This window comes from Pollachius pollachius (genome assembly GCF_949987615.1).
Source record: "Pollachius pollachius genome assembly, chromosome: 20".
Taxonomy (NCBI): domain Eukaryota; kingdom Metazoa; phylum Chordata; class Actinopteri; order Gadiformes; family Gadidae; genus Pollachius; species Pollachius pollachius.
The window spans coordinates 11,590,957-11,616,766 of record NC_136953.1 but is presented as its reverse complement, the minus strand read 5'-3'; the positions used below and the strand labels follow the sequence as shown (position 1 = coordinate 11,616,766).

Here is a 25,810-nt window from a genome sequence, read left to right as displayed (position 1 = left end):
ACTTGTCATCATACACAGATCTACTTGTGCCTGAGTGACGAGGCAGTGATATTAATAAGCTTATTACCTGTGCATTGTCACAGTAGGCCTTTTTTTTGCCAGCTCTCCTTTTTGCCTGTGGCAGCAGCAACTGGGTTGATTTTACCATAGATTATATTATTACATTTTTATTGTTTGGTTAGTTATAGTTTGCTCATCTTGGGTAAAATGTGCAACTGTGGAAGACATGTCCATGTCTGCCCTTGGTCACATGGTGCAAACCCCTCCCCTTTTACATGGAAGCGCACATACACCAGGGAGAGGTAGGCTACTGCCAATGTAAACATACATCATGTGACACAGGAAGAGATGGCTGGGGGAGAGGCAGGAAAGAAGCAAGTTTGGGTGTGGTGGTTTTTTTAACCAATGACAGCATGCGTACCATTTAACTATCCTCCTATTGTCTTGAGTTAAAGACACTTACTGTTAGTATATGCCTGCCTATCAGCCTCTCTGTCTGTCTCTCTCCTGTCTCCCTGCCGATCTGTCCGTCTGTCTGACTGCCTATCTGCCTCTCTGTCTGTCTCTGCTGTCTGCCTGACTATCTGTTTGTTTGTCTGACTGCATGCTTGCCTGTCAGTCTATTAAGTTGGAATGTGATTGAATCATTAGTGATGTCTCATGATTCTAAAGATAGATACTGAATGGATTTACCTGCCTAGTCTTTCCTGCATTACCACTTAATCACCATGTCAGTACCAAATGATTGCCATATTATTAACATACATTAACCTCATCTCTCTCTCTCACTCTCACACATACAAAGATACACACAGTGAATATCGATAGCATGCACTGTACAAACAGTGAAGAAGTGGTCGGTGTGTGAGTGAATCGAACTATTTCACTATTACCCATTTCTCTCTCTCTCTCTCTCTCTCTCTCTCTCTCTCTCTCTCTCTCTCTCTCTCTCTCTCTCTCTCTCTCTCTCTCTCTCTCTGTTCAATCAAAAAAGTTTGGGAGGGATCTTCAAATCATATCATCATTTTTTTTTTTTGGAATTCTGATAATTTAGGTGGAAGCGAGACATAGGTGTCCTATCACATGTAACATCGAAACACTGTCACTTTAATCGAACGAGCGTGCTCCGCGTGTCGCCGTTTGGGTCGCTGCCGCTTCCAACATATCGCGAGGACTTGAGGAGGAGGGGTCGCGAGATCTCGAGACAGGGCGACTTCAGTCACGGGGCCGCGCGCACACACACGCTGCGCGGCCACGCCACCGGCCGCTCCGCTCGCCCTTTTCTTTTTCTTTTTCTTTTCTTTTCTTTTAAAACTTTTATATTTTCATCCGTTCATCCGCACTCCGGTGTGTCGTCCGGCAGGCGACCGAGCACCGGTATCAAACTACCGACTTGTTCACCGACTGACCGGACCTGATTCCTCACCGCAGGGCCCGAAGTTTCCGTCGTGTCCGGACTCCTACTTTATTAATGTTTTAATTATTTTTCACATATTTTACGGACCGGGTGTTTCGTCATACCGGGAAATATCGAGAAAACCCCCCAACCACCGATCACGGAATCCCCGTTATCAAAGAATTAAGGTGTGTGTTTGTGTGTGTGTGTGTGTGTGTGTGTGTGTGTTCGCGTGCGTGTATTTATATATGTGTGTGTGTGTGTGTGTGTGCTTTAGTGTGCGCACGAGCGTGTATTTATATGCCTGTGTGTATCTAAAGATATATATAACTGTATATACAACGTTACACATATATATGTGTGTATGTGTGTGTGCGCGTGCGTGTATATGAGCGTATATGCGTGAGCGTGATGCGTGATGCGTGTGTGTGTGTGTGTGTGTGTGGAACCCTAACCCAACGTTCTCTGTTGTCTCTCCAGCTCATGAGCTATGTTTTAACGGTACCGAGTCTCTAACTGGGTGGTCTGTCTGTCTTCAACGTGTTTGAACGGTACCCGGGTCTCAGTAGTCAGTGGGTGCTGCCAGGGATGGAGCGTTCTACTACTGCCTGGGGAGGTGCTAACTAAGCTTGCTTATGCTAACAGAAGTAGTTAGTCAGGCTAAGACTTACTACTTCTAAAGATAAACTGTCCTGCTCAAGTTTTCCTGTAGAAGGCAAATCAGCTGTGTGTGTGTGTTTATGTGTGCGCGGGCGTGCGTGTTTCGCCAGACAGTATGTGACTTTGTGTGTGCGCCCGTCCTTCCGTGCGTGCGGGGCTGTTTGTGTGCGCGGTGCGCATACCTGTTTGGTGTGTGATTGTGTTTCTAATGTTGTCGACTGATTAGATCACAACGACCATTATGTCTATCACTCTCTCTGTCACTCTCTCTTTCCATCTCTCTCCATCTGCCCCCTCTCTCTCTCCTTCTCCCTCCTTTTCCCTCCCTCTCTATTTTACGGAAGAGAGAGAGACAGAGTGACAGAGAGACAGAGAGAGAGAGACAGAGAGAGAGAGGAGGGATAGACAGCTGTAGTGGTATGGGAACCATTCATTATCAAATTCCTCCTAAAAGCCCTCTGTGCTTCATCATCTCCATCTCTCTCTCTCTCTTTCTCTCTCTCTCTCTCTCTCTCTCCCTCTGTTTAAATAACTACATTGACATAGGTTGACGTTGCCAAAGCAACAGAGGAACGTTTTGGATGTATAGGCTCTAACTCTATAGAGTCTGTACCTTTCTCTACAGCTAGGAGTCTGTACCTTTCTCCATAGCTATTAGTCAGTAACTTTCTCTCTAGATATGAGTCTGTAACTTTCTCTTTAGATATGAGTCTGTACCTATCTCAATAGCTTTGAGTCTTTTCCTTTCTCTACAGCTACGAGTCTGTACCTTTCTCAAAAGCTATGAGTCTGTAACTTTCTCTGGAGATATGAGTCTTTACCTATCTCTATAGCTTTGAGTCTTTACCTTTCTCTATAGATATGAGTCTGTACCTTTCTCTTCTATAGCTTTTAGTCTACCTTCCTCTACAGCTATGAGTCTGTACCTTTCTCTAGAGCTATGAGTCTGAACCTTTCTCTAGAGCTATGAGTCTGAACCTTTCTCTAGAGCTATGAGTCTGAACCTTTCTCTAGAGCTATGAGTCTGAACCTTTCTCTACAACTATGAGTCTGAATCTTTCTCTATAGCTATGAGTCTGAATCTTTCTCTATAGCTGTGAGTCTACCTTTCTCTATAGCCAGGCTATGAGTCTGTATCTTTCTCTATAGCCAGGCCATGAGTCTGAACCTTTCTATATAGCTATGAGTCTGTACCTTTCTCTATAGCCAGGCTATGAGACTGTACCTTCCTCTATGACTTGTGTCTTGTAAAAGCTAGACTAACCAGTGTCAACTCGTGTTCTCGTTGTTTTCTTTCAATTTGTTTTTAACCTGATAAGGATGGTTCTCTCTCTCTCTCTCTCTCTCTCTCTCTCTCTCTCTCTCTCTCTCTCTCTCTCTCTCTCTCTCTCTCTCTCTCTCTCTCTCTCTCTCTCTCTCTCTCTCTATCTCTCTGTTTAGATGAGTTGTGTGTGTTTGAACGTAGCAGATAGCACACAGTTTAAACTAGCCTAGCCTGTAAAACCACACACACATGCATACATAAGTCAAGTCGGCTGTGTATGTGTCTCTAGGTGAGCAATCGACATACCGGAGGTGTTACGTGACAGAACATTCAAACACACACACACACACACACACACACACACACACACACACACACACACACACACACACACACACACACACACACACTAGATATCGGACTAGACACACATATTGAAGATTATGCTCTGTTCTTATTGGCTGATATCTGATGTGCTGTCTTCCTGCAGGCTGATATATATTGTGCTGTGTTCCTATTGATGGATATCTGATGTGCTCTCTTGCTTTTGGATGATATCTAATGTGCTGCGTTCCTATTGGCTGATCTCTGATGAGCTGTGGTACTGGCTAAATGTAGGTGTGGGAGCGGAGTTAAGATGGCGGGGGCGTCGGTCAAGGTGGCGGTAAGGGTCCGCCCTTTTAACTCCAGAGAGACCAACCGCAACGCTCGCTGTATCATCCAGATGAAGGACAACACTACCTGTATGTACACACTCTACTACACACTATAGAACACTACCAGTATGTACACACTTTACCACACACTACTACACACTATACAACACTACCTGTATGTACACACTATACCACACACTTCTACACACTATGCAACACTACCTGTACACACTATACTACACACTAGTACACACACTATTCAAAACTACAGATATGTACACACTCTACTTAACACTTATATACATTAAACGTCACCACCTGTATGTACACAATCTGGTACACATTACTCTGGACAATACAACACTACCTGTGTGTACACACTCTACTACACACTACCTCACACACTATACAACACTACATATATGTACACACTCTTCTACACACTTCTATACACTAAATATCAACACCTGTATGTACACAATCTCCTACACACTACTACGCATTATACAACACAACCTGTGTGTAAACACTCCACTACACACTGCCTCCCACTACTCTACACACTATTATACAAACTACACAATATACTGCTAACTACACACTATGGTAGACCCTAAAAACATTATTAAACACGACATACTAAACTACAAATTACTACACACTATGATGCACACTACTACACACTTCTACACACTTTGTTTCACACTGTAGTTTACACACTCCTACTACACACTAAACGTTATACTATACTACACAATACTACACTTAGTGTAAGTGTGGAGTGGAGTGTGTTGTTATTTATTGACAAACTTTTCTTGGTGGTCATGTGATCTGTAACTGTTTATTTTTAGAGATACGCACACGCACAAACGCGCACACATGCGCCCACTGCATTCCAGTGTGTTTCAGAGTGTGTGGAGGAATGCTACACGGGGACATCCCAACTAACCCATTCAATTAGCTCGTATTGTGCCGGTCCTATGATATTAGAAATAATTATATATCATAATGATATATAGGATTATCTTATATTTTATTATTTATTATTATATATATTATTAGATTAAATAGGATTTATCTTGTTAAACTTTATTGTGTGTGTGTGTGTGTGTGTGTGTGTGTGTGTGTGTGTGTGTGTGTGTGTGTGTGTGTGTGTGTGTGTGTGTGTGTGTGTGTGTGTGTGTGTGTGTGTGTGTGTCCAGGTATCTCCAACCCCAAACAACCCAAAGATGGAGCGAAGAACTTCACGTTTGACTATTCCTATTGGTCACACACTACGGTGAGATGCCACACACACAAAGTGGATAATCATTTTAAAACCATGTCTGTCTATATATATATGTGTTTATATATATAAATATGTATTTCTTTCATTTATTTTAATGATTGAACTTTTATTTGAAAGGGACAGAGCAAGTTACTGTCAGTAAAAATAAAATACAAGATGTAAACATGCCGAAGTTTAACAGAAAGGCTTATTTACATCTGTTTTCCTTAGGCAGGTTACATAAACCTTACAAGTGACAACATGCAAATACAAATGTAGTAAATGACTAAACACATTGTACAGCATGTCATGCTAGAACTAATCCCAGTTCTGGTTTGCCTTAAGCCATTGTTTGAGATGGGTCTTAAAGTGGGATGTGTAGGGCACTCCCTGATCACAAGTGCTGGGCCATTCCAACGTTTACATGTACTTCCCATACTGACAGCACCGCTTGTTCCAATGTGGTGGGCCTATATGGTACCACAGCCCCCCCTAGTGTTGGTCCTGGTGACCCGTGCCACTTTCAGCTCTGTTAAATGAAGTAATTGAAAGGAGATGGGGCAAAGCCTAAAGGGCTGATTAGGGTTCCATGTCACGCAACGCGAGGACCACGCAGACGCTTCGACGCAGTCCTGAACCTGTTTTGGTTCTGCGTCGGGTTTCAGTGAGCGGACCAATCACAGCCCTTGCTGCTGCGTCGCCTCGACGGAAGGTTACAATTTTTTGAGAAGCGCACGTCAGGCCCTTGCGGTGGACACAAGGAGGGTCCGCAAGGACGTAAGGGGTCCGTAACCCCCTTGTGTTGCGTGACCGTGAGGGAGCAGTCAGTAAAACAGTATGTCATATAATGTGTTTCAGGTGGAAGAGCCCGATTTTGTGTCTCAGAAGCAGGTCTATAAGGACATCGGGGAAGAGATGTTGCTGCATGCCTTCGAAGGTAACGCATATCCCATCACAATGCCTAGTCCTAGATTGACCCGCGCTGTCCAATTAGAGCGGTCCGTCCTCGTTGGTCACACTGTCCTCTCCCTAAGCTCCATCCTAGGCGGTGACACAGGTCCATTCACAACGCCTTATCCTGGATGGTCCAAACACTGTCCAATCACAAGGTTTAATCCTAGGTGGTCAAACACTGTCTGGCGAACCGCTGGTGATGAGAGTGACGATGATGATCAAAGTGAAGATGATGGTTGTGATGTTGACGGTGATGAAGGTGAGGATGACGCTGGTGATGTGTTTCTCCAGGATACAACGTGTGTATTTTTGCGTATGGTCAGACGGGAGGAGGGAAGAGCTACACTATGATGGGCAGACAGGAGCCCGGACAAGAAGGAATCATACCTCAGGTAGATGATATACTGTATGACATATACTCTATTATATGCACACTGTATCAGATAGATATGTATCATATGTATACTGTATCATATCTCAGTATAACTTGTGTCTTTCTGTCCAGATGTGTGAAGATTTATTCAGGCGAACCGGAGAAAATACAGACCCAGACCTCCAGTACTCTGTAGAGGTAAACGCACACGCACACGCACACACACACACGCACACGCACACGCTTACGCACACACACACACACACACACACACACACACACACACACACACACACACACACACACACACACACACACACACACACACACACACACACACACACAAACACAAACACACAGACACACACACCGACACACACACCAGGATCTCTGGTGGACCTTTAACGGTTTGGGTTATTTGCACAAGTCGTACCCTGTCGGGCCGGGTGACCTAAGCTCCTCCCCCTGCAGGTGTCCTACATGGAGATCTACTGTGAGCGTGTGCGCGACCTGCTCAACCCCTCCAACCCCTACCCCAACCACAACCCTGACCCCTCGGCCCGGGGCAGCCTGCGGGTTCGGGAGCATCCCATCCTGGGGCCCTACGTAGAGGATCTTTCCAAGCTGGCCGTCACCTGCTTCTCAGACGTCCATGAGCTGATGGACGCCGGCAACCAGGCTAGGTAACATGTGCTGTATATATACTATATATATTACTGTATATACTATGTACACACTGTACTATACACAGCGCACACTCTATATCCACAAACCTGCTTCTGAGGCCCTGGCAACACACACTCAATTAGCGCCAAACACTCACTCAAATATGTATTGATGATGTATTGGTTATTTATTGACGATATATCGATCATATTTTGATCCTGTATTGATGTATTGATCCTGTATTGGTTATGTATTGATGATGTTATAATGATCCAGGACAGTAGCAGCCACCAACATGAATGAGACGTCGTCCCGGTCCCACGCAGTCTTCACCATCGTCTTCACACAGCGACGAAGAGACCAGATGACTGGCCTCGACACTGAGAAGGTAACGACTTCAGTGAAACACATCCACAGTCTCTCTCTCTCTCTCTCTCTCTCTCTGTCTCTGTCTCTGTCTCTCTCTGTCTATCGCTCTCTCTCTCTCTCTCTCTCGCTCTCCCTCTCATGTGTTCGTAGTAATGGTCTCTCTCTCTCATGTGTTAGTAGTAATAGTCTCTCTCCCTTTCATGTGTTGGTAGTAATAGTCTCTCTCTCTCTCTCATGTGTTGGTAGTAACAGTCTCTCTCTCTCTCATGTGTTGGTAGTAATAGTCTCTCTCCCTCTCATGTGTTGGTAGTAATAGTCTCTCTCTCTCTCATGTGTTGGTAGTAATAGTCTCTCTCTCTCTCATGTGTTGGTAGTAATAGTCTCTCTCTCTCTCATGTGTTGGTAGTAGTAGTCTCTCCCTCCCTCTCATGTGTTGATAGTAATAGACTCTCTCTCTCTCATGTGTTGGTAGTAATAGACTCTCATGTGTTGGTAGTAACAGTCTCTCTCTCTCTCATGTGTTGGTAGTAATAGTCTCTCTCTCTCATGTGTTGGTAGTAATAGACTCTCTCTGTCTCATGTGTTGGTAGTAATAGTCTCTCTCTCTCTCATGTGTTGGTAGTAGTAGTCTCTCCCTCCCTCTCATGTGTTGGTAGTAATATACTCCCTCCCTCTCATGTGTTGATAGTAATAGACTCTCTCTCTCTCATGTGTTGGTAGTAATAGTCTCTCTCTCTCTCATGTGTTGGTAGTAACAGTCTCTCTCTCTCATGTGTTGGTAGTAATAGACTCTCTCTCTCTCATGTGTTGGTAGTAACAGTCTCTCTCATGTGTTGGTAGTAATAGTCTCTCTCTCTCTCATGTGTTGGTAGTAACAGTCTCTCTCTCCCTCTCATGTGTTGGTAGTAATAGTCTCTCTCCCTCACTCTCCAGGTTAGTAAGATCAGTCTGGTAGACCTAGCAGGAAGTGAGAGAGCAGACTCCTCTGGGGCGAAGGGCACCAGGTTAAAGGTAAGCAGACAATAGAGTTTATGATGAGGTCATCAATTATTTGTCATATATTCTATCTTATATCTTATATGTTAATGTGTGTGTGTGTGTGTGTGTGTGTGTGTGTGTGTCTGTGTGTGTGTGTGTGTGTGTGTGTGTGTGTGTGCAGGAAGGAGCAAATATCAACAAATCTCTAACCACACTGGGGAAGGTGATATCAGCTCTGGCTGAGATGGTAGGTACACACACCCAGCATATCAACAACATCTTATCTTAACATATATTGTATATTTATTGTATAATATGAACATGGTATAGTAACATGTTGCATCTATCTAGCAGCAGGCGTGTAAGAAGAGGAACAGCATAACAATAACATGTAACATGTTATATTGTATTATATTGACATGCTATAGTAACATGTTGCATGTTTCTATCAGCAGGCTTGTACGTTATAACATGTGACAGTCACATGTTATATTGTATTATATTAAACATTCTATAATACATACAAATACAATGTGATTATCTAGACCCAGGGGTATAAGAAGAGGAAAAGCATATTAATAACATGCAACATGTTATATTGACAAATACTGACATGCTATAATACATGTTGTATTCCTCTAGACGCAGGGGTGTAAGAAGAGGAAAAGTGACTTCATTCCCTACAGAGACTCAGTCCTAACCTGGCTCCTTAAGGAAAACCTGGGTGAGTCTGTTCTCATTGAAACACGCTCGACATCTCTAACGCAGTATTCATGACCGTGCGGAGTAACGTGTGTTAACGTGTGTTGAGAAAGAGATAATCCACGGCTTGGTTACGTCCCGTAGGCAAACCAAGCCGTAACTCATGCATTATTAACATCCTGCCCAGGAGTGGATAATCTCGCTTCTACCAAGGTCTTTCAGATATTAGCTTGTCGATTCATCTTGTTGGGCAATTCTGTCTCAAAATTAAACTTGTTTATCTCACACTAATTGTTGAGTTCCTGGAAACACAAATGATCTGACTAAAGCCGGAAAATCAGTTAACATGAGATTCAAGTGGAATGCAGACGTTACCTTTATTACTATAGTTAATAGTGAAGATCCTAGTAACGACTTGGCAACGGAAAAGCTTTCTAATCACAGTCCCGTCCGAGTCCTGTCCGCCAGACTACTTCATAGTCCACGTTAGATTTACCAAACTGAATATATATCACACAAAACGCAACAATTACTGGGGAGCTCAATATTGATGTCTAAGAGATTCGCTGGAAGAAATGTATGATATATTAGCTATATAATTATATTTATATAAAAGGTATGTTATTTGTTAGATAGTTTCCCTGTGTCAGTAGACCAGCAGCTGTGAGAATGCCAACACCATAGTAGTAACAGAACTTTTCCAGGGCGACTTCAGATTTCCAAATACTTTTATTCTTCAGTACTTACAAGGGAGAGTTCTTTATTTTCGCTTTCTTTTTAACTGCTACTATGCAATGAGATGGCAGCGTTAATGTAGCTCAGAGGGCCTTGGCCGGCTGATCTGAGTGGACTGATGGTACCGTGTGAGCGTTGTGTAATGTGTGCTAACGTGAAGGTACTTGTGTTCCAGGAGGCAACTCGCGTACCGCCATGATCGCTGCTCTCAGTCCGGCGGACATCAACTATGAGGAGACCCTGAGCACCCTGAGGTGAGACACCTGTCTGTCTGTCCGTCCGCCCGTCCGTCCGTCCGTCTGTCCGTCTGTCCGTCCGTATAATCTGTGTGTAGCTATGATGCTCTGGTATTATCTGAATAATTCAGTGTGTAGAAATTGTCATCTGGTATAATTTGCATGTGGGTATGTTAATCTGGTATAAACTGGTATAATCTGTTTTTAGGCATGATGGTCTGGTATAATATGTGTATGTAGGGATTGTAATATGGTATAATCTGTGTTTCAGGTATGCCGACCGAGCCAAACAGATCCGTTGTAACGCGGTCATCAACGAGGACCCCAATGCCAAACTGATCAGAGAGTTGAAGGAGGAGGTGACACGTTTGAGAGACCTCTTGTTCTCTCAGGGATTACATGAGCTGCTGCAACAAACCGGTAAACAAACACACACGCATACACACACACACACACACGCATGTACACACACACACACACACGCACTCACACACTGGTACTAACAAACACACATATATTGATAGCATATAGTTATTAACAATCACTATTTAAACAGATTATCTCTCTCTGTCTCTCTCTCAGCTCTAGAGGTAGCCAATAGCTGTGCAGCATCTGTTGAGGGTGGGTCTCCAATCCCTCCTCTGTCTCTTTCGGCCAATGGCCTTCCAGCTAGACGTAGCCACGCCTCTTCAGGTGACTGCATATGTGTGTAGAGTGTGTGCGTGTGTGGACCCGTGTGCACGTGGGTGTGCGGGTGTGTGTAACCTCAGTTATTGATGTGCATGTGCAGGGGACTCTGACTCTAAAGGGGATGATCTCTTGGATAATGATCACGTGACTGAGGAGGGGGAGGATGGAGATGAGGGGGAGGAGCCTATTACCCCGACCATCAGCAAGGAGGAGGCGGCCGAAAGACTACTTGTGAGTGATGGAGTCATCAATTACACGTGTGTGTGTGTGTGTGTGTGTGTGTGTGTGTGTGTGTGTGTGTGTGTGTGTGTGTGTGTGTGTTTGTCTTAGGTGGTGAGAAGTTTATGTTGTGAAGGTAAAGTATGTGTTAGTGATGAATGGTGTGTTTTGTAGGTATAGTTTGTGTGTTAGAGATGTACAGTTTGTGTGTTAGAGATGTACAGTGTGTGTGTTAGTGTTGTATAGTGTGTGTGGTAGGTATGTATAGTGTGTGTGGTAGTTATGCATTGTGTGTTTTGGTGATGTATAGTGTGTGTATTGTGGAATAGTGTGTGTGGTAGTAATGTATAGTGTGTGTGGTTCTGATGTAAAGTAGTGATTGGCCGATATATCGGCCGGCCGATATGTGCGTTTTTTACGTGTATCGTATCGGCCGATATTTTTTCGAGTATCGGACGTTTTTTATTTTTTATTTTTTTTTTCTGCATTTTTTTAAATTGAGACATTGTAACATTTGTTATCATCATTGTGTCATTTTTATGATGTAAATTGAGGGAGGCTTAGCCTGGAAATCCAGACCCACATCTAGAAAGCTGTAGGGTCTGGCAACGAGTAATGAAAATGGCCCAACTCAAGGGGCGGCACCAAGCATGCATTTGAAAATATCAGAAGAATACAAGGGGTGACGTATCCAGACCAGTGGAGCTAACCAATAGATAAGACTCTTGCCGTATCCGGTCGGTAAAACAGCAACGCTTTTGGCCCGCCTATATTGATACATCGATGTGATTGATTAATGTTCTGGGCCAGGGGAGGCCCAGAATATACACGAGTATATTGCTCTTTCCCAGAGTGACTCGCTGAGCAAATTCAAATTGTGCTCTCGCGAGAACTCTGGATTTCCAGAGTATTATCGGCTCCAAATATCGGCTCAAGAAAATCTGTATCGGTATCGGCCCTAAAAAATCCATATCGGTCGATCCCTAATGTAAAGTATGTGTGTTAGTGATGAATGGTGTGTTTTGTAGGTATAGTTTGTGTGTTAGAGATGTATAGTGTGTGTGTTAGTGTTGTATAGTGTGTGTTTTAGGTATGTATAGTATGTGTGGTGGTGATTTATAGTGTGTGTGGTAGTGATGCATTGTGTGTGTTGGTGATGTATAGTGTGTATTGTGGAATAGTGTGTGTGTGTGGTAGTAATGTATAGCGTGTGTGGTTCTGATGTAAAGTGTGTGTGTGTGTGTAGTGATGTTAAATCATTCAATTGCAGGAAACAGAGAAGATAATTGCAGAGTTGAATGAAACTTGGGAGGAGAAGTTGAGGAAAACAGAATCCATCAGATTCGAGAGGTATTTAGAAACAAGGACTGATCAATTATTATGAAAGAGGTATCACTGCTGATCAGAGACTAATCAATACTGTGTGTGTGTGTGTGTGTCAGGGAGACTCTCTTGGCAGAGATGGGTGTTTCCATTAAAGAAGATGGAGGAACTCTAGGAGTCTTTTCACCTAAAGGGGTAAACTATCTTTATTTCAATCATGGTATTGAATATGCTATTGATATATTATTGATTTTATTATTGTTACATTATTGATTATGTTATTCATATATTATTGAGTAGGTTATTGATATGTTATGATTATGTTAATGATTCATTATTGATTATGTTACTCATATATTATTGAGTAGGTTATTGATATGTTAGGATTATGTTAATGATTCATTATTGATTGTGTTATTCATATATTATTGAGTAGGTTATTGATATGTTAGGATTATGTTAATGATTCATTATTGATTATGTTATTCATATATTATTGAGTAGGTTATTGATATGTTAGGATTATGTTAATGATTCATTATTGATTATGTTATTGATCTCCAGACTCCTCACCTGGTCAACCTCAACGAAGACCCTCTGATGTCTGAATGTCTGCTATACTACATCAAAGAGGGAGTCACCAGGTTTGTGTGTGTTTATGTAAGAGTATGTAAGTGTGTGTGTGTGTGTGTGTATGTTTGTAAAAATAGTACTTCATAAGGTATTAACTTTGCCTCTCTACCTGTGTGTGTGTGTGTGTGTGTGTGTGTGTGTGTGTGTGTGTGTGTGTGTGTGTGTGTGTGTGTGTGTGTGTGTGTAGGGTAGGCCAGCAGGATGTGGATATTAAACTGTCTGGTCAGTGTATCAAGGAGATCCACTGTGTGTTCATCAGCGAGACCAACGACCAGGGAGAGGGTAAGACACGCTACGTTCTCTCTGTCTTTGTCCCTCCGAATGTCTGTCTCTCCTTCTGTCGCTCCACTTCTGTCTGTCTCTCCAACCGTCTGTCTGTTCTAAACGGGTTTCAGTCTTCCTTCTGTCTGTCTCTCCGTCTGCCTGTCTCACCTACTGTCTGACTGTCTCTTAACATGTCTGTCGGTCTGACTTTCTATCTGTCTGACTGCTTGTGTGCCTTTGTGCCTGTCTGTCTGACTGGCTGTCTGTCTGCATGCCTGCCTGTCTGTCTGACTTTTCTGAGTGACTGTCTGTTGGTCTTACTGCATTTGTTCACTTTTAGCTATGTCTTGGTGAATGCCTATGACTCTGTGTGTGTGTGTGTCTGTGTGTGTGTGTGTGTGTGTGTGTGTGTTTGTGTGTGTGTAACAACATTCTTCTTTCTCTTCCTCTCAGCATGCCAGGGAGGTTGTCAGGTATTGTTTCCATAATTGTCGCCATGGTGACAGTAGCCTCGGTCAACATGTAGTAACAGGTTTTTTTTGTGTGTGTAAATTGTTACAAATGGCAGCCCTCCGTCAGCCTATAGCGAGTGAAACGCTCTGTAAGACTATCTGTTCCGGTCGACCGTCCCCTGCCTCTGTGTGAGAGTATTTACATTTTGGAATGCTCCTGGAAATTTCTGACCAATCCAAGCATCTGATTGGTTCAGGAAATCCACCTCTCCTGCCTTTCAAATTCTCAACGACTCTCTGCTGATTCACTGTTAGTATATTCATATCCAGCTATTGAACCATTGAACTACTGAGTCCATGAATCTCCCTCTCTGCCTCTCTCTCTCTAGTGGTGGTGACTCTGGAGCCCCTGGTGGGAGCGGAGACGTACGTTAACGGGAAGCAGATCACAGACTCAGTCATCCTCAAGCAAGGTATGGAGTCTCTGCTGGTTACACTGGGAGATAACCAGTCCCTACTGGTTATACTGGGAAATGACTAGTGTCTACTAGTTGTAATGAGAAATAACCCGTCTCTACTGGTATACTAAGAGATGGCTAGTGTCTACTGGTTATTATGGGAAATAACCAGTCTGTACTGGTTATACTGGGAGATGACCACTCTCTATTGGTTACTCTGGGCATTAACCAGTAACCACACAGACTTCCAATTTAATATCAGTGTTATCTGTGTGTGTGCGTGCGTGCGTGCGTGCGTGCGTGCGTGTGTGCGTGTGTGTTGCTAGGTTACCGCATCGTGATGGGGAAGAACCACGTGTTCCGGTTCACGCACCCGGAGCAGGCCCGTCTGGAGCGGGAGCGCAGCGCCTCGGCAGAGCAGCAGGAGGAGCCCGGGGACTGGAACTACGCCCAGAGAGAGCTGCTGGAGAAGCAGGGCATCGACATCAAGCTGGAGATGGAGAAGAGGTAGAGAGAGAGAGGGCATCGACATCAAGCTGGAGATGGAGAAGAGGTAGAGAGAGAGAGGGCAGAGACATCAAGCTGGAGATGGAGACCTAGGGCAGAGCGAGAGAGAGAGGCCTAGGGCAGAGAGAGAGAGAGAGGCCTAGGGCAGAGAGAGAGAGAGGTAGAGAGAGAGAGAGAGACCTAGTGCACAGAGAGAGAGAGAGAGACCTAGTGCAGAGAGAGAGAGAAAGATCTAGTGCAGAGAGAGACCTAGGGCAGAGAGAGAGAGAGACCTAGGGCAGAGAGAGAGAGAGAGAGACCTAGTGCAGAGAGAGAGAGAGACCTAATACAGAGAGAGAGAGAGAATATATATATTGATATCATCGTTATTGTATCAGTATACCGATACATTGATCAGTGCATTGATGGTGTCTTGGTGATGTTGCAGGCTGCAGGACATGGAGATACAGTACCGCAAAGAGAAGGAGGAGGCTGACCTACTGCTGGAGCAACAGCGACTGGTAGAGAGACCTAGACCGTCTATGTAGATAAATAGAGAGACACACACACACACACACACAGTGTGTTCTCATCCACACAGGAGAGCCGCCTAGGGTCCATAGTGACCCAGTGTCAGTTATGTGACGAGTATGTTCACGACCGAGTGTGTGTGTGTGTGTGTGTGTGTGTGTGTGTGTGTGTGTGCGTGTGTGTGTGTGTGCGCGCTTACTTCTCGTGTGTGTGTATGTCCTTGTACCTGTGTGTGTATGTGTGTGTGTGTGTGCGTGTGTGTGCGTGCGCGCGCATGCTTCTCGTGTGTGTGTATGTCCTTGTACCTGTGTGTTTGTGTGTGTGTGTGTGTGCGTGCGTGTGCGCGCGCTTGCTTCTCGTGTGTGTGTATGTCCTTATACCTGTGTGTGTGTGTGTGTGTGTGTGTGTGTGTGCGTGCGTGTGTGTGTTTGCAGTATGCAGATAGTGACAGTGGAGACGACTCGGACAAGCGTTCGTGTGAAGAAACCTGGAGACTGATCTCCTCCCTGAGGGAGAAACTACCTGCTAACAACGTAGGAATACGCACTAAATACTCACTCAGTACTACATACTACACCTCAACTCGCTGAGGGAGAAAGTACCGGCTAAAAACATAAGAATACTCACTAAGTACTCACTCAGTAATACATACTACACCTCAACTCGCTGAGAGAGAAAGTACCAGCTAAAAACATAAGAATACTCACTAAGTACTCACTCAGTAATACATACTACACCTCAACTCGCTGAGAGAGAAAGTACCAGCTAAAAACATAAGAATACTCATTAAATACTCACTCAGTAATACACACTACACCTCACCTTGCTGAGGGAGAAAGTACCGGCTAATAACATAAGAATACTCATTAAATACCCACTAAATACTACATACTATACATCTCCTCGAGGGAGAAACTAATTGATGTTAATAATGTGAGCATATCACTTAACACTACAAACTACACCCTCTTCCCCGAGGGAGAAACTACCTGCCCAGCATTATTAAATATAATGTATAGGTAACGTATATATATAATGTATACTGTGTGTGTAGGTCCAGTCCATAGTGAAGAGGTGTGGCCTGCCGAGCAGTGGGAAGAGGAGGGAGCCCCTCAGAGTTTACCAGATCCCCCAGAGACGTCGGATCAGCAAAGACCCCAAGAGGGTCACCATAGAAGACCTCCGCATGCAGGCCGTCAAAGAGATCTGCTACGAGGTGTGTATATACTGTACTATATACTATACCATATACACTGTACCCTATATAAAGCCTATATTATATATACATATGCATATACTGTACTATTCACTAGGGCTGCTCGATTATGTAAAAAATCATAATCACGATTATTTTGGTCAATGTTGAAATCACGATTATTCAAACGATTATTTTTGAGTTTGAAAACGTATTTATTCAGCATGTCTCTCCAAAAAAAAACTTTAAAATTTCGCTTTAAAAAAATACACAAAATGTTCTAAAAGAAAATGTTCCAATCTAAAATAATGTACAGATATGTATCCAGCTGTTCTGCCCTTTCTATAAAACATTAAAAAAAAAAACTTGATCATGTTAATTTCGTGATCGTTTCACGCTAAAATCGAAATCGCAATCAAAATTCGATTAATCGCCCAGCCCTACTATTCACTATATAAACTTCTCCATACACCACAACAAACACTATTATATACAATACTATATACACTACTTTACAACATAAACACTATATATATCCCACATTCTCTATACATCTATACTGATGTATGTGTGTGTGTGTGTTGACCTGCAGGTGGCGCTGGGGGACTTCCGCCACTCGCGGCAGGAGATGGAGGCTCTGTCCATCGTGAAGATGAAGGAGCTGTGCAGGATGTACACCAAGAAGGACCCGGGGGAGAGGGACAGCTGGAGGGCCGTGGCCCAGGACGTGTGGGACACGGTGGGCATCGGAGACGAGAGGAGCTCCCCGGCCGAGGAGGCAGGAGAGGGGGGAGGAGGAGGAGGAGGAGGAGGAGGAGGAGGAGGAGGAGGAGAGGGAGGCGAGGGGGGAGGAGGAGGAGACAAGGGTGGAGGAGTCTACGACCTGAAAGCTCACATCGACAAACTCACCGACATCCTCCAGGTGAGCCTGTCTGCCCGTCCAACCGGTCTGTCTGTCAACCTGTCTGTCCCTCTAACCTGTCCCTCTGTGTGTTTACCTATCAGTCTAACCTGCCTGTCTCTCTACCCTTCCTGTCCCTATAACATTTCTGTCTACCTGACCGTTTCCCCGCCTGCCTCTCTAATCTGTCGGTCTCTTTAGCCTGTCTGTCTGACTACCTGTCTGTCTCTCTAACCTGTCCGTCTCTCAGGAGGTGAAGCTGCAGAATAACCAGAAGGATGAGGAGATCAAATCCCTCAGAGACAGAATGGTGAAGATGGAGAGTGTAATACCTGTGCAGGTACACTACACACACTACACAAACTACAAACACTGCACACTATACACACACTGTATCCTTCTACTACTAATCAAGACCTACACACTACACACAACTTCCACCACACCCCAAATCCATACTATCCATAACTATACAAATCTTCTACAATTACAACACTTTATATATAAACAACTACTACTACTACATGTGTGTGTGTATATATATACAGTGGGGCAAAAAAGTATTTAGTCAGCCTCCAATTGTGCAAGTTCTCCCACTTAAAAAGATGAGAGAGGCCTGTAATTTTCATCATAGGTATACCTCAGCTACGAGAGACAAAATGAAAAAAAAAATCTAGAAAATCACATTGTCTGATTTTTAAAGAATTTATTTGCTAATTATGGTGGAAAATAAGTATTTGGTCAATAACAAAAGGTCATCTCAATACTTTGTTACATGCCCTTTGTTGGCAATGACAGAGGTCAAACGTTTTCTGTAAGTCTTTACAAGGTTTTCACACACTGCTGCTGGTATTTTGGCCCATTCCTCCATGCAGATCTCCTCTAGAGCAGTGATGTTTTTGGGCCACACGGACTTTCAACTCCCTCCAAAGATTTTCTATGGGGTTGAGATCTGGAAACTGGCTAGGCCACTCCAGGACCTTGAAATGCTTCTTACGAAGCCACTCCTTCGTTGCCCGGGCGGTGTGTTTGGGGTCATTGTCATGCTGAAAGACCCAACCACGTTTCATGTTCAGTGCCCTTGCTGATGGAAGGAGGTTTTCACTCAAAATCTCACGATACATGGCCCCATTCATTCTTTCCGTCACACGGATCAGACGTCCTGGTCCCATGGCAGATAAACAGCCCCAAAGCATGATGTTTCCACCCCCATGCTTCACTGTAGGTATGGTGTTCTTTGGATGCAACTCAGCATTCTTTCTCCTCCAAACACGACGAGTTGAGTTTTTACCAAAAAGTTCTATTTTGGTTTCATCTGACCATATGACATTCTCCCAATCCTGTTCTGGATCATCCAAATGCTCTCTAGCAAACTTCAAACGGGCCCGGACATGCACTGGCTTTAGCAGGGGGACACGTCTGGCACTGCAGGATTTGAGTCCCTGGCGGCGTAGTGTGTTAGTGATGGTAGCCTTTGATACTTTGGTCCCAGCTCTCTGGAGGTCATTCACTAGGTCCCCCCGTGTGGTTCTGGGATTTTTGTTCACCGTTCTTGTGATCATTTTGACCCCACAAGGTGAGATCTTGCGTGGAGCCCCAGATCGAGGGAGATTATCAGTGGTCTTGTATGTATTCCATTTCCTAATAATTGCTCCCACAGTTGATTTCTTCACACCAAGCTGCTTACCTATTGCAGATTCAGACTTCCCAGCCTGGTGCAGGTCTACAATTGTGTTTCTGGTGTCCTTTGACAGCTCTTTGGTCTTGGTCATAGTGGAGCTTGGAGTGTGACTGTTTGAGGTTGTGGACAGGTGTATTTTATACTGATAAGGAGTTCAAACAGGTGCCATTAATACAGGTAACAAGTGGAGGACAGAGGAGCCTCTTAAAGAAGAAGTTACAGGTCTGTGACAGCCAGAAATCTTGCTGGTTTGTAGGTGACCAAATACTTATTTTCCACCATAATTTGCAAATCAATTCTTAAAAAATCAGACAATGTGATTTTCTGGATTTTTTTTTTTCATTTTGTCTCTCATAGCTGAGGTTTACCTATGATGAAAATTACAGGCCTCTCTCGTCTTTTTAAGTGGGAGAACTTGCACAATTGGTGGCTGACTAAATACTTTTTTGCCCCACTGTATATATATATATATGCTACTTTATATACTACTATATATACAATTACATATTGAACCTCATTGTGGAACTGGCTTCTGATTGGCTCTCTGCAGGACGATGATCAGAGTGGGGAGGAGGGGGGCGTGTCCTCGGAGGAGAATGGGGGCGGGACCGAGAGCGAGGCCAGCCCCAGCCCCCAGCCCCAGGTGAGGGTGGGGCGTCTGATGGACGACGACCCCGCCTTCAGGAGAGGACGCCTCCGCTGGCTGAAGGTGGAACAGCAGCGCATCCTCAGCCTGCAGAAACTACGCAGCGGTCAGGGTGTGTACCCTGCGTTATTATTACTTATTATTACTCACGTTGACTTATTAAACAATATTGTGTGTTTAATATATAGCGTGTGTATAATATACAGTATGTGTTGTGTGTGTATAATATATATTCTATGTATTATATATAATGTGTTGGTATAATACATAACGTGTGTATAATATACATAACGTATGTATAATATATATGGTGTGTGTGTGTGTGTAATAAATATTGTATGGTTAATATATAATGGGTTGGTAATATATAACGTGTGTATAATGTATATGGTGTGTGTGTGTGTTATAAATATTGTATGGTTAATATATAATGGGTTGGTAATATATAACATGTGTATAATATATGTAGTGTGTGTGTATGATATATATTAGGTGTTTATTATATATATTGTATGTATAATATATAATGTGTTGGTATAATACATAACGTGTGTATAATATACATAAGGTGTGTATGATATATATGGCGTCTTGTTGTGTTCAGGGCCCAGCCCGGTGGTGGTCCCGGCGGGGGTACCAGCGGGGGTCCCGGTGGTCCACCTCCCGGGGACAGGTCGCTTCATCCCCCCTCAGGATTGTAAACTCAAGTTCCCCTTCAAGAGTAACCCCGCCCACCGGTTGTCATGGGGACCGGCCAGCATGGCCCTGCTGGGGCTTGAGGGGGGGCTGGAGGGCTTCTCCCAGTCCCCGCCCCCGACCTACCAGACTCCGCCCCCTCCCCCCCCCCCGGATGCGCTCGCCCAGCCCCCACCGCGCCTGGCAGCAGCGGGGCCAGCCCTTTGGCCAGGGTAACCCGGGGAACCACAATCACCACGGCAACAACAACAACAACCAGAGGCGTTACCGCCGCAACTCCCTGGACAGCTCTCCGCACGGAAACCATCACCCCGGCAACGGCCAGCATCACGGCGGCCAGGGTGGTCACCAGGGCAACCAGGGCGGTCACCAGGGTAACCAGGGCGGGGGGGGGCACCAGGGGCGACAGAGACAGAGGAGGGGGTGTTCCCCGGGCCCCGGGGGGGAGAAGGGGGGAGGAGTCGGTAGGGGAGGCTATCAGCCCAACCATCACTACCACCACCCCTACTACAACCCCCAGAATGCACCATTCCAGCCAGGCCCCCCCCTCCCATCCTGTCACAGCCTGCCTCGGCCCAGGGGGGCGGGGCCTGGTGGGGTGGTGCCCGGTATGATGGGGCCCACGTGGTTCAATACCCCTCCCCCCAGGATGAGACGACAGAACAGCGCCCCGGACCTCAAGACCAGTAACAACCCCAGTAACCACGATGACCAGTAACCACGACAAGCAGTAACCACAGGTAACCACGACAACCAGCAACCACAAAAAACACTAACCCAGATGACCGGGAACTACAACGACACAGCCAGCTGAACCAATCACAGCCAAGTAATCATCACAACACACCCAGCCGAACCAATCAGTAACCAGGACATACCCACTCGGAATATACAGTAATGATGTAGGAGTTAGCTATGAAGAAAAGTGTGTGTGTGTGTGTGTGTGTGTGCGTGTGTGTGTGTGCGTGTGTGTGTGCGTGTTTGTGAGTGTGTGTGTGTGTGTGTGTGTTAAAGTAGGCCTACTCATTGCCTCTACAACACAGGTTATTTTAAGTGTATTTTAATATTTTGGGATGGAGGATTCTAATTGAAGTAATTATGAGTGGAAGTATGCAAACAAATGTATACGTTTGATGCTCTCTGATGCTTTTTTCGAACCTGTGGAAAAATTTAGGTAGGTTTTAAAAATCAATGAATCTGTAAAACATTTCTCATTTGTATTCCCACACCTGCAAATCAGTTTTTCAAAAGTGCAATTCTTTCTTCTTCTTTTTTTTGCATGTGTACAACCTTTGTTATGCAACTACAAAACACTAGACCACAAAAAAATGTTGTCGCGCATAATGCTTTGTTATAGAGTCGATTTCAAAACTTCTCCACAGTTTGGAAAAAGGTTTCTGATAAACGAAGGTGTTTGGTTTTGTTAGTTTAAGAGTGTGTGGGTCTGATAAATATATTAGAATAACACATAAAACACGCATAAAACAACTTTAATATAATTTGCTTCTTGAGTGGGACAGAAATTGGGGAAAGTGTATGGGCTATGACAGTTGTTTATGTTTTGATATCAGACATCTTGTTTTCACTTTATGGGAGTAGTTGTAATAGCGGTTAGAGGCTTTGGGCTAACGTAGAGCGCTACCGTGTATCTTACGTGCTTCGCTACACGTAAAAGACACCAGTACACTGGCCCCTTTTGCTAGCCACCGTCACACAGGGAGCTAGCGAGTCGCTAGCCGTGAAAACCAAAACCCAGTGTACTGCTGCCTTGATTCACCTGCTATGCTGCAGTCATGCCATTTCTAACATGCTATGCTATAGCTCGTAAGTCATGCTACAGCTCGTCTGTCATGCTACAGCTCGCCTGTCATGCTACAGCTCGCCTGTCATGCTACGCTCGTCTGTCATGCTACAGCTCGCCTGTCATGCTACAGCTCGTCTGTCATGCTACAGCTCGCCTGTCATGCTACAGCTCGCCTGTCATGCTACAGCTCGTCTGTCATGCTATAGCTCGCCTGTCATGCTATAGCTCACCTGTCATCCTAAGCGAACCTGTTATGATATAGCTAACCTGTTATGCTATCGCTAACCTGTTATGCTACAGCCAGGGCCTTCCCGTATGAGCTGAGCGTATGTTGTGCTGTAGTTGAGTGATTAGGACAAACCAAAGATGTCTGGCCTCCGGTGCCACCACTAGTGTACATAAAGAAAAGAGTTTAGATATATAGCTCTGCTATTAGGTGGACCGTTGGGAATGCTAGATGTGTATATAACGTGGATTTGTGTGTATATTTGAAGTGATGACAATATATGAGCAGAATATGACCGATGCTTCCTATCCTTAGTCACATGATGGGGAGGGAGGGGCTAAAAGACACACGATGCTGGACTTATAAATGACCTACACCAGGCTACTGCAAGGCCTTGTGTAGGCCTATGTTACCAAGGGGATATGGGAGGTTAAAGGACAGATGTAGGGATGCATTTCCATAGCAAAGTCCCTGAAGGATGGAGGGTCAGGAAGGAGTGAACGATATAAGGACAGATAAATAAGGGTCAGAGGACACGAAGAAAGAGAAGGAACAATAAAGGTGCTGCAGGTTTGAAGCGCTAAGCGCCAAAGCTTTTCTTATTGGCTGTCGTGTTCCTGTTGCTAAGCAACACTTGCACTCTCAGACCCCCCACTAGGCACACGGAGCAAAGGATTGTGGGAGTAGGATTGTTTGACTTTTGGCCTTTACTCAGGAAGAGCCGGGGAAACACTTCCTGTAGCATTGGAGTTGCGATGACATGAATGAAGAAGAGTAGACTAGGAAGTGGATTTGATTGGCTGCCAGAAGCCTGCTGCCATCTTGAGGGTTGCTGCTGGCACTCAAGGGAAAATGCTGTTTTTTTTTTTCTGGTTTGACTTTTGGGATAGACCTTTTGTTTTTTCATCTTGTGCGTTTGATTAGCCGACGGTTTGTGTGCTTCCTTTATTGATTGGCTGATGGTTTGACTGCTTCCTGTTTTGATTGGCTGATGGTTTGTCTGCTGCCTGTTTTGATTGGCTAATGATTTGGGTGCTTCCTGTATTGTAACCCCGCCTTTCGGATATATTTTACTGTCCTCAAGTCTTTCAATATTTTACATATTTTAGTTCTCCTTAATATCTGGCTCTCACAGCTGCTGAAGAGGGCTTGTGTGTGTGTGTGTGTGTGTGTGTGTGTGTGTGTGTGTGTGTGTGTGTGTGTGTGTGTGTGTGTGTGTGTTTGAGAGAGATAGAAAAAGTGTATATGAATGCCATTGTGTGTGCATGTGTGTGTGTGTGTGTAGGTGTGGTTTAAAAGTCTGTGGGTTGGTTTAGAGAAACTTTATTAACTGTCATGTTTATTTGATGTTGTTTTGGGGGCGGGGCTAGTACAAGCAGACCGTACTGATTGGCTTGCCCTGTTCAAAACCCACCCCAGCAAGCCGTTACCATGGAGACACAGTTTGGTACTGTGTGGCAGGAGGTAACCCATCAGGAGATGAGCTTGCTGTTAAGCCACGCCTCCCCTAGCGTTCCTCTGATCCTATTGGCCAGGCTATCTTTCTGTTTGTTTTTGTTTTTTGATCCAAACTGTACCCGAAACACTACGGTAATAAATAAAACCTTATAAAACCTCCTGGAGTCTACTGTCATAATTATAGCTATTAATGGTAGCGACTTTTGTCTACTGTGATAACTATAGCTGTAAATATAACCTTTATAAAACCTACTGTAGTCTACTTGTAAATCCAGCCCCCGTAGACCTCTTCAACATCTACAACAACACACTGTCTACCTCCCTCATCAAACTGGCCCCCCTGAAAACTAAAACTGTCACGTTCACTCACTCGGCCCCCTGGTTCACCCCGGAACTTCACAAACTCAAAAAACAACTTGGACAACTAGAACGACCACACAAGAAAACCGGTCCACAGTACACGCCCTCGCCTACAAAGAGCACATGCACCACATGCATCATTCATTCTGGATCCTCCAACCCACACACTCTTTTCTCCACCATAAATAAACTCCTCAAACCCCAGGATAACACCTCATCCTCATTCATCCCGGAGAAATGCAATAACTTCCTATCATTTCTCCACTCCAAGATAGAAATCATCCACAACCAGCTTGCCACCTCCTCTGCCAAAAGCCTTGACTCAGAACCTCCACTTCCTTCAACCCCTGACTACCGGCTTTCTTATCCTCTCACCAATAACCACAGCAGACCTCTCCAAAATACTCTCCACCATGAAATCTTCCACCTCCCCCCTGGACCCCATGCCTTCTGAACTCGTCAAAGCCTGTTTCACCTCTCTCGCCCAACTCATCACAGACACCATCAACTCCTCCCTAAACTCTGGCACCGTTCCCTCACCTCTTAAGCTTGCAGCCATCACCCCCCTCCTTAAAAAACCTGGCCTTGGCTTCGACGACCCCAACAATTTCAGACCCATCTCCAACCTCACATTCCTCTCAAAACTACTGGAAAAAGCCGTTGCAACACAACTCAAGCAATACCTCCTCTCCAATAACCTGTATGAAACATTCCAATCCGGCTTCCGAACCCACCCCAGTACTGAAACAGCCCTACTTAAAGTCACCAACGACCTCCTACTCTCCTCTGACTCAGGCTCCCTCACCCTTCTCCTCCTGCTCGACCTCAGTGCTACCTACGACTCCGTCAATCACTCCATCCTCCTCAGCCGTCTGCAATCCATTGGCATCACTGACTCCGCCCTCTCCTGGTTCACCTACCTGTCTGAAAGATTCCAATACATCTCCATCAACAACCACAAATCCCACACCATCCCTGTCTCACACGGGGTCCCCCAAGGCTCAGTGCTTGGCCCCATCCTCTTCATCCTCTACATGCTCCCACAAGGTCACATCATCCGCCGCCATGGTCTTCAATTTCACTGTTACGCCGACAGTACCCAACTATACATCACCACCACAGCCATTACTCCTGCCATCCTATCCACTCTCACCAACTGTCTCACTGACATCAAAACCTGGATGGACCACAACTTCCTCAAACTCAACGGCAATAAAACTGAAATTATCATCTTTGGCCCAAAAACCACCATCCCCACCTCCCAGAACTTCTCACTTTGCATCGATGGTCACTCTGTCACTCCCTCCCCCCTGGTCAGAAATGTCGGCATCATCATGGACCCCACGCTTTCCTTCCCCAAGTCACACATAAACAGCGTCAGAAAAACATCCTTCTTCCACCTCCGCAACATTGCATGCCTTCGACCCACTCTTTCATCCTCAGCTGCCGAAACACTAATCCACGCCTTCATCACTTGCAGACTCGACTATTGCAATAGCATTCCGTATGGCCTCCCCTCCACTATTCTTCA

At 44.8% G+C, this 25,810-nt stretch overlaps 1 protein-coding gene across 1 annotated transcript; it reads left to right on the top strand.

The window, feature by feature from the left end:
- The first annotated feature begins 1,236 nt into the window (after window positions 1-1,236).
- On the top strand, window positions 1,237-24,078 carry LOC307091001 (kinesin-like protein KIF1C). Its single transcript, XM_079757828.1, is given in 29 exon segments — window positions 1,237-1,584; window positions 3,939-4,063; window positions 5,179-5,255; window positions 6,102-6,180; window positions 6,489-6,589; window positions 6,703-6,768; window positions 7,042-7,253; window positions 7,513-7,624; window positions 8,539-8,616; window positions 8,765-8,830; window positions 9,226-9,307; window positions 10,196-10,274; window positions 10,528-10,676; window positions 10,839-10,949; window positions 11,047-11,177; window positions 12,436-12,515; window positions 12,608-12,683; window positions 13,053-13,132; window positions 13,309-13,403; window positions 14,227-14,310; window positions 14,622-14,802; window positions 15,230-15,302; window positions 15,747-15,845; window positions 16,367-16,528; window positions 17,100-17,429; window positions 17,659-17,748; window positions 19,640-19,847; window positions 20,340-20,565; window positions 20,567-24,078. Coding segments are annotated over 28 exon segments (3,816 nt in total). The 5' UTR covers window positions 1,237-1,584; window positions 3,939-3,957; the 3' UTR covers window positions 21,150-24,078.
- Window positions 24,079-25,810: the final 1,732 nt, after the last annotated feature.